Source organism: Drosophila albomicans, chromosome 3 (genome assembly GCF_009650485.2).
Source record: "Drosophila albomicans strain 15112-1751.03 chromosome 3, ASM965048v2, whole genome shotgun sequence".
In the NCBI taxonomy this organism is placed as follows: domain Eukaryota; kingdom Metazoa; phylum Arthropoda; class Insecta; order Diptera; family Drosophilidae; genus Drosophila; species Drosophila albomicans.
Genome location: NC_047629.2, coordinates 26927544 through 26935360, shown reverse-complemented (window position 1 = coordinate 26935360; position 7817 = coordinate 26927544). Strand labels below are relative to the sequence as shown.

Here is a 7817-nt window from a genome sequence, read left to right as displayed (position 1 = left end):
AACAAAGTATAATTTCTGAAGTCTTCTTAAATATTTATGTGTCTTTTCGTAACTTTTATTCATATACTATGCTTTGCTTTCATATGTATGACAGCTTATCTGTTAATTAAAATAAATTACCATTTAGTAGTATTTTTGGTGGCTTGCAACACTAAATTAATCGATAAGCATTTGCGATGTTTTTAAACTGATAACTGGTTGATAACTAAACTGATATTCTCTAGTCAGAAATACTACACACACACACACACACACACACACACACTTCCACACTTTTAATTGTATTACAATATTCAATCTTTATAGAGTATTTACTATTCGATCCAACACTGATGCAACTTAATGGACTATTATAAGGTCACGAATAATAGTAATATAATTATCTTACTTGATTTACTGATTGTATTTTGTCGACAAAATTCACTAGTGAATCAGTGTTCAGTGTAAACAAGTTATGCGTCGGATTGTGACCGTATTACTAATTATAATAATGCTGTTGAATAATATACCAAGAGGCACCAGCCGTAGAGTAAGATTCATGAACAAAACATATAATTTAAATTGACTTTAAATAAATTCTTGCGCAGGCTTTTAATACGTTACATTTTCGTAAGGTTTCAACCGACTTTGGACGCAAATATGCCTCGAATTATGCAGCGCGTATTAGCGAAGATAACAAGGCAATAAACATGACACTCGATTTGGTGAGAGATCTAACTGTAGATCTCTGGCTTAAAGTGAATATCACACAGCGAGAGACAAAGAATCGTTACAAAAATATCTTTGCATACAATATGAACTTGTGCCAACTGATTGGCAAAGCTAAAGGCATAAATGTGTTTACAATTTGGTTGCAGAACATTTATAGATACACCAACATGCCCATGAGTTGTCCCATTGAAGAGGTGAGTCACAAAGTATTTAATTAGAATAATTCCTAATAGTATTCTCCTTTTGAAAGGGTCAATATTACTGGAGGGATCTGAGACCAGATAAGGATAGCATACCGGCTTTCATTCTCACAGGACACTTTCGGATTGATGCGTTGTTCTACATGAAGGATTGGGACAACGATATGCTGACCAATACCACAATGTTTGTGTATATTAAAATGAAGTAAATGCTGATAAATGTTCAATTTGTCGCACATTAGATATTGAATGATTCAGAGAGCCCACAAATCTATCTATTTGATCGCCAACACAATTTTTCACTTCCAATTGAGAAAACCGTGGCACGTGCACTTCACATAAATAAATTAATGAGCTTCAAACCTGGCCATGGTTGAATTTGTTGCGCACGCGACGCACGCTCGTTACTCGGGACTGGGGATTGGGGATATTGACAAGAGTGCAGCATAAAGTACGTGGGACACGGACGAGTTGGACGGACAAGGACATGGACACGGACATGGACATGAACGTGGACACGCAACGGCGGACAAGTGCAGCTGTTCAGCTGTTGGCTGCGATTTATGCGAGTGGCAAACTAAGCGCAAAATAATTTAAACACTGACAATAACAGTTGGCCAAAGTATTTCCCTCGACAACTCGACAAGTTTGTCCGGCTCCCCTCTTCCCACTCTCCACCCCATAACCCCGTCATCACACTCGACACGTTCGCACGCGCTGCAAAGTATGCAACGTCTTTTTAGTGTTCTCTTTTCTTTTCATCTCCTTTTCCTATTGCTATCATTGCACTTCCGCTGAAATCAAGGCAAAACCAAAGCGCAATTTCTTGTATTTTGTCGCCATCGACGAGCACAGCAGAACAGTGGACGGGGGAAGGGAATGAGGGGGACGACATGAAGCAGAGAGTCATTGAAAACAAACGCAGTGCATTACGGCGTTTTCGGGGGCGTCTCTTTGAGAGACAATACAACGTAATGCGGGGGGCGTGAGCGTCGTGTACTTTAGGAAATTGCCATCATTATAGTTGTCGTGCTTTGCGTTAAATAACGTTTAACGTTTGTTTGCCGTGAAATTGATTTACAATGGGGAAAGCAAGTGCTTTGGTTTCGCGCAAGTCAAACAACTTTGAAATATCTTTCTGTCAAGAATGGGCTGATTAACTTTTGCTTAAATTTTGAATAAATCATAAATTTACCAAAATTTTCATATTAAAGTCATACATCACGAAATGTCTATATTATATTTTATATTGGCGATTTGAAATACTCTCAAATAGTTTCGAAATTCTGTCAAGAATGGGCTGATTAGTCTTAGCATAAATTCTGAGGAAATCATAAATTTACCTTAATTTACTAAAGTCATACATTCTAAATTGTCTTTGATAATAGTTTTTAAAGCACCAAATATTAAATTTCTTTTGAAATACTCTCACTCAACTTTGAAATACTTTTCTGTCAAGCATGAGGTGATAAACTTTTGCTTAAATTTCGAGGAAATCATAAATTTACATACAATTTAATATTGAAGTCTGAATGTATGACTTCTATTTAACAATATTTGTGTAGTAATCAATAATTAATTTCATTTGACGAATTAAAATACTCTCAGTTTTGAAAAATCTATCTGTTAAGAAAGCGCTAATTAATATTTGCTTCAATTTCTTGAAAAAACACGTATACGTTAAGTCTTACATGGAAGTTATACATCTTAAATACTTTGTATTGCCCAATATTGAATTTCCTTATTGGCGAATTGAATTGCTCGTACATTCCACATAAATCAAATTTTGATTCCATATCCGAGCATGGGCCAATTAAATGGCTCGGTAGGCATTGAACTAATTAAACAAAGCTTACCTGTCTTTCAGTCATTAGCACAAGTCAAGCGGCCAGCTCAAATGGCTTCAGGCGCTGCCAGGCACAGGACTTGAGAGACTATAATTATACCAGCGGGAATCGAGGCAAATTGGCGAGCCCAGACAACCACATGCACACGCATAGCCTGGAGCAAATCATTGGGAAAAATGTGTGAAAATTATGCCAGGACCTCCCGGGACGAGCAAAACAGGTGGAGGGCGGCAATTAGGAAGCGATAACGATAAAGAGCATACACAGACACAGCTGAGACACAAGTTAGAAGGCGGCAGACGGAAGTCGGCAGGCAGCAGTCGGAAACAGAGACGACGACAGGTCAAATGCAGTTAAAGAAAGCGCCATTTGCTGCATGCGACAGATGCCTTGCGTTAAAGGACATCGATGAGGATGCGACAACGATGAAGATGATGATGATGATGACATCGAGGACATTGTAGCTAAATTGAATGTTCCATTTTCGATTTCATTGTACGCTTTTTCTCTCTTGACTGCAGCGCAGAATGTGCGCCATCGATAATCAACAGCATGCCACATGTTGCAAGCCATGTACAGGATATTATTATATCTCAAGAAGCTGCTAGCTTCATCCATTTGCTCTGCCCTCTGCCCGGGTACGGCATAATATAAAATGTGCGCTATAATGAATATGTTGCACACTTGAAGGAAATGTCAACATCATCGCATCGATTATGCTTGAGCCGTTCGCTGATATGAACCTTTATTAAGTTTACAAAAGGTGAAGCAGAAGAAGTTGTTATTATTCTCCACCTGCTATCTCAGTTTGATATAAGCGATTCCATTACAATGGAGAGCACACGGTCTTCGGTCTTGGTCTTATATTTGCCATAGAAGAAGTTCACGCGACTGCGATACTCTCCCGGGTATAGAAACTGATGCATCATCGATGATCCCATGCGCCAATTGTGCAGATAGTAATGACCTACCTCAACTGGACAGTTGGCCATGAAGTTGCCGTGGCTGGCCATGCTCTTGAACCAGCTCTTGAGCAGACCATCTTTAACAGTGCTGACCATGGCACAGACATCGACGTGGCGACTGAAGATCGATTGATAGCTCTTGGCATTGGCCATGCGCAGCTGATAGTCGATGTGCACCTTGAAGCCACGCAGAATGGGCTTCAGCAATACCATGTCCATGCTTATGCTTTTATTCACAATTGTGATCGAAAAACTCGTAAAGTAAGCCGGATTGAAAGTGTAGTTAGTGCCTACAAAGTCAACGCGTCGCTCCTGAAATGAATCTCATGGATTATGAATTCTTTGAAAGACTCAATCAAACTTACTCCTTCACTAGGATTTATTCCAATTGATAGCAAAGTGAGGGAAAATATAGCGAAACTCAAAGCACTACGCAACTGCAACATTTTCACGCTTTTAGTGTCCAAATTAGAATGATCTCAGCTTGCCCAAATACTTATGGTAATTTAGCTGAGCTCATTAGCAACAAATCAATCACACACACGTGGCTTGAGTCATAGTAATAATCATTTATTTCACTAAACTATACATTTGGTCAATCATTTATGGTGGCATCGGCACTACAGCTCATTATGAAGACCTCGTCTTTGGCCCTGTACCTGCCATAGAAATTGTAGGTCTCCAAGCGATACGCCCCAGTCGTTATGAATGGTGGCAGCAGATTATTGCCAAATTGCCAGTTGCGTATATAGTAATGACTTGAATTTAACGGACATTGTCGCAGAAAGTTGCCGTATTTGAGCAGATTACTATACCACTTCTTGAATAGATTATTCTTGTAGACATTCACAATGTTACACACATCAACTGTGGTGGAGAAAATACTCTGAAAACTCTTCGCATTGCTCACTCGCAGCTGAAAGTCCAGACGAGCTCGCCAACCCTTGAGCAGAGGTTTCTTCAGATACATGTCCAGAAAGACTTTACCACTTTTGATTTGAAATGTAAAGTTGGTGAAGTAATCGCGATTAAAGTTACTCTCGCCTACTGTCATCACAATGCTTCGTTTCTGAATAACCGCAAACCGATCATTTGAAAGTCATTCAGCATTTTCATTTAAAGATTAACTTACTGACTTCACTTTGTTGCCGGAGATGATCAGCAAAAATACACAGAGCTGTAGTAAGCTCCACATTGAATCTCCCTTAAATAACTAACCTTAAAGTCTACGATGCGCTTGTTGATATATTCATAAATCATATTTTTATACTGCCAGACCGATTACATTAATCAAATATCGCATTCGGGCCTGACGATCATCTATCTAAATACGCAATTGAAAATGGTTTGTTTGTGTATATATTTATTCACTCAGTGTGCGATAAATTGGATTCAGTTAAAAATAAAATAAATTAAATATATCAAGTTATTAGAAATCGAGCCAGTCTGATTTATTTCTTCTATAGCTATTTTAAGAATACAGTCTAGTTTTATTATCTTTCCTTAGTTGTGCAGTATGGCTTCCAAGGTGCACTCTAACAGAGGATTTTCGGGTTTTCTTCTGTACTTTCCGTAGTAAAAACTGCCGCCAACGCGATAGTCACCCAAGTACAAAAATGAGGGCACAATATCACCATTAAATGTCCAGCCCTTTAAATAGTAATATCCGGGCTGAATGGGACAACTTCTGGCAAAGTTCCCCACCTTAAGCATGCTCAAAAACAAACGACGATAAAGTGTTTGCTGATTACCCCTGAGCATATTACAATAGTTCAGATCATGCTGAAATAAGCTCTGGTACGTCTTGGATTTGGAGACACGAAATTCAAAGCTGAGATGTGCTTTTAGACCCATGACAAGTTGTCTCACAAGAATCATATCCATTTGCAGTTGGCCATTGTTAACGAGCAGTGTAAAGTTGGAAAAAAATTCACGATTGTATCTGCAGTCTCCGTTCTTGAATATCATTTTATTTGCCTGTTAAAAAGAATTTAAATTTGATAAATGCATTTTCTAAAAAGCGAGGACATACCATAATATCTGTTGCCAAATATAATATAACAAATGTTACCATTACTTTGAGGTTGTTTGAAAACATTTGTGATGCTTTTGGCGTCAACTTTTAAAGCAAATAATTTTAACAGTTTATCCTATTTTTCCAATATTATAATTCAATTCAGTTGAATTATCGAGCTCAACGATGCGTTATGATAATTATTTTACAATTACGTTATATTTAGGTTGTTTACAGTCTAATTGACCAATTTAAAAGTTCTGTAACATTAATAACTTGATTGAAATTATAAAGATGTAGTTAAAATTCGACAGATTTCAATTCAGATACTCAAATTAGAAGTATTTATATTTTTGCGTTGTATTTTTAAACCTAACTTAATTGGTTTTTAACAATGCAAATATAGTTAGATCTAAAACAAAATCCTCATGTTTCGATTTGAGTTTGCCGAAGAAGAAGTGACCCTTCACACGGTAATCTCCAGCATACAAGTAGTGAGGTACCAATTGTCCATCCAACTTCCAGTTACGCAAGAAATAATGACCCACAACAACTGGGCAATTGTACATGAAATTGCCATGCTCCAGCATTGACTGAAACCAGGACTTAAATATATTGTTTTTCACTGCAGATACAACTCCGCAAGTATCAATGATGTGTGAGAAGACGCTTTGATAATGCTTTGTTTTGCCCAGACTGATGGAGAAGTCAAGATGAACCTTAAAGCCACGTGTAAAGGGCTTTATGGTGGTCATTTCCAGGTTGAGAGTATTGTTGATGATGTCAATGGTAAAGTTTTGAAAGTACTTGGGACTGAACTTACTTTCGCCAGATTGTATCAGTAGGCTAGACTTTTTTTTGAGAATTAATATTTAAATAAGAATTTAATTGTAAATAATACTCACAGCTTCCGTTAGTGCCAGATTAGAGATGCAAAGCAGAGCTGTAATTTCCAGGCAGCACATGGTCTTACAAATTACGAACAGTTTCATCTCGATGATTGTACTCAAGTGAACTTTACTGTAATGGTGGTGGATGATCGAGCTAGCGGGATGAACGAGATACTCGCAACTAATCGATTTTTAATTGATGTTCACAATAAAAGTTATGTAGTATTTATGTTATGTGTGGACAAAGAGTAATTAAACCTCATCCTTTTCTGGTATATTTTGAATATAGTACTACACCATTATACCAAATACAGCCCTTGATATATTTTAGAATTTTGCGGTATGCTAATTTAATGTACTTTAAAATTAATACCGCACGATTTTGCTTTTATTAAAAATGGGTTTCGGGTATCTCGCAATCGCAGTTTATTCTTATCTTAGTTCTTATTTAATTTTTCTCAAAATAATATAAATATGTAATCCAAAAATTCTATACAATTATATAACAAATATTGAAACTATGTTTTATTTCGTGGTAGTTTTTGCCCTTTTCATTATTCTTGAAATATTGTATTATATCATCGTTTACTTAACATCCATGTCGAAGGCGCAAGCAATTAGTGTTTCTTGAATTTTGTTCTTATTTTTTAAGTGAAGTATTTTGAGACCCAGGCGATATGAACCAGTGAAGAAGATCGATGGAAGTTTGAGTTCACTACTCTTGTAGTCTCTTATATAATAATGATTTTCAAGAATTGGACACTTTGCTGCAAAATTGCCATATTTCCTTAGCGATGAAATCCACTCCTTGAATATGTTAATCTTCAGACTGCCCAGAATATGGCACATGTCAAGTGAGTAATTATAAAAAGTTTGATAGGATTTTGAATTATGCTTGCGTGAAAGAAATTCCATGTTAACAAAAATTCCAGAATATATCGAAGTATTGAGATATACATCAAGATTAATATGCATCTTGTTCACAACGATGGAGAAGCTACGAATATATTTCGGATTGGGTGTTCCGCAAGTTGGTGGCTTGGAGATAAACGCTTTGTTCACCTGAATAAAAAATATCATGAGTTGACTAATATAATAATTAATATAATTTTTGATATTTACCGTTGTAATAAAGTGAATCAGACACAATATGATGAGCGCTTGGAACAAAGGTTTCATAATTCACACTT

The 7817-nt window shown here is 36.9% G+C and overlaps 5 protein-coding genes across 6 annotated transcripts; 1 reads left to right on the top strand and 4 right to left on the bottom strand.

Moving 5' to 3' along the window:
• Positions 1–266: 266 nt before the first annotated feature.
• On the top strand, positions 267–1272 carry LOC117569808 (uncharacterized). 2 transcript variants are annotated; one of them, XM_034251124.2, is made up of 3 exons: positions 267–529; positions 615–905; positions 962–1272. In XM_034251124.2, exons 1-3 carry the CDS (start codon positions 455–457, stop codon positions 1118–1120), a joined length of 525 nt encoding a protein of 174 aa, XP_034107015.1. In that variant the 5' UTR covers positions 267–454; the 3' UTR covers positions 1121–1272. The 2 variants fall into 2 exon arrangements, with proteins under 2 accessions (XP_034107015.1, XP_034107013.1); XM_034251122.2 differs by having other exon boundaries at positions 588–905.
• A 1950-nt stretch (positions 1273–3222) lies between these two features.
• On the bottom strand, positions 3223–4257 carry LOC117569367 (uncharacterized). Its single transcript, XM_052004184.1, has 2 exons — positions 4089–4257; positions 3223–4035 (listed from the first exon to the last, which is right to left on the bottom strand). The coding sequence occupies exons 1-2, from the start codon at positions 4167–4169 to the stop codon at positions 3562–3564; spliced, it is 555 nt and encodes a 184-aa protein (XP_051860144.1). The 5' UTR covers positions 4170–4257; the 3' UTR covers positions 3223–3561.
• A 47-nt stretch (positions 4258–4304) lies between these two features.
• Positions 4305–4868, bottom strand: LOC117566525 (uncharacterized). Its single transcript, XM_052004185.1, has one exon. It carries the CDS (start codon positions 4775–4777, stop codon positions 4319–4321), a length of 459 nt encoding a protein of 152 aa, XP_051860145.1. The 5' UTR covers positions 4778–4868; the 3' UTR covers positions 4305–4318.
• A 358-nt stretch (positions 4869–5226) lies between these two features.
• Positions 5227–5831, bottom strand: LOC117566526 (uncharacterized). The gene is made up of 2 exons (XM_034246067.2): positions 5756–5831; positions 5227–5700 (listed from the first exon to the last, which is right to left on the bottom strand). Exons 1-2 carry the CDS (start codon positions 5819–5821, stop codon positions 5227–5229), a joined length of 540 nt encoding a protein of 179 aa, XP_034101958.2. The 5' UTR covers positions 5822–5831.
• Positions 5832–6114: 283 nt separating this feature from the next.
• LOC117570483 (uncharacterized) lies at positions 6115–6702 on the bottom strand. The gene is made up of 2 exons (XM_034252167.2): positions 6643–6702; positions 6115–6588 (listed from the first exon to the last, which is right to left on the bottom strand). Exons 1-2 carry the CDS (start codon positions 6700–6702, stop codon positions 6115–6117), a joined length of 534 nt encoding a protein of 177 aa, XP_034108058.2.
• Between the last annotated feature and the right edge of the window lie 1115 nt (positions 6703–7817).

Bases quoted from the DNA above. Each gene is read 5' to 3' on its own strand.
- LOC117566525 (XM_052004185.1), bottom strand. From the start codon at position 4,777: ATGACAGTAGGCGAGAGTAACTTTAATCGCGATTACTTCACCAACTTT.
- LOC117569367 (XM_052004184.1), bottom strand. From the start codon at position 4,169: ATGTTGCAGTTGCGTAGTGCTTTGAGTTTCGCTATATTTTCCCTCACT. The intron at 4,036-4,088 runs GTAAGTTTGATT...GATTCATTTCAG, and splicing joins GAATAAATCCTAGTGAAGGA to GAGCGACGCGTTGACTTTGT.
- LOC117566526 (XM_034246067.2), bottom strand. From the start codon at position 5,821: ATGTTTTCAAACAACCTCAAAGTAATGGTAACATTTGTTATATTATAT. The intron at 5,701-5,755 runs GTATGTCCTCGC...TCTTTTTAACAG, and splicing joins ATTTGGCAACAGATATTATG to GCAAATAAAATGATATTCAA.
- LOC117569808 (XM_034251122.2), top strand. From the start codon at position 455: ATGCGTCGGATTGTGACCGTATTACTAATTATAATAATGCTGTTGAAT. The intron at 530-587 runs GTAAGATTCATG...ATTCTTGCGCAG, and splicing joins CAAGAGGCACCAGCCGTAGA to GCTTTTAATACGTTACATTT. The intron at 906-961 runs GTGAGTCACAAA...TCCTTTTGAAAG, and splicing joins TGAGTTGTCCCATTGAAGAG to GGTCAATATTACTGGAGGGA.
- LOC117570483 (XM_034252167.2), bottom strand. From the start codon at position 6,702: ATGTGCTGCCTGGAAATTACAGCTCTGCTTTGCATCTCTAATCTGGCA. The intron at 6,589-6,642 runs GTGAGTATTATT...CTCAAAAAAAAG, and splicing joins ATCTGGCACTAACGGAAGCT to TCTAGCCTACTGATACAATC.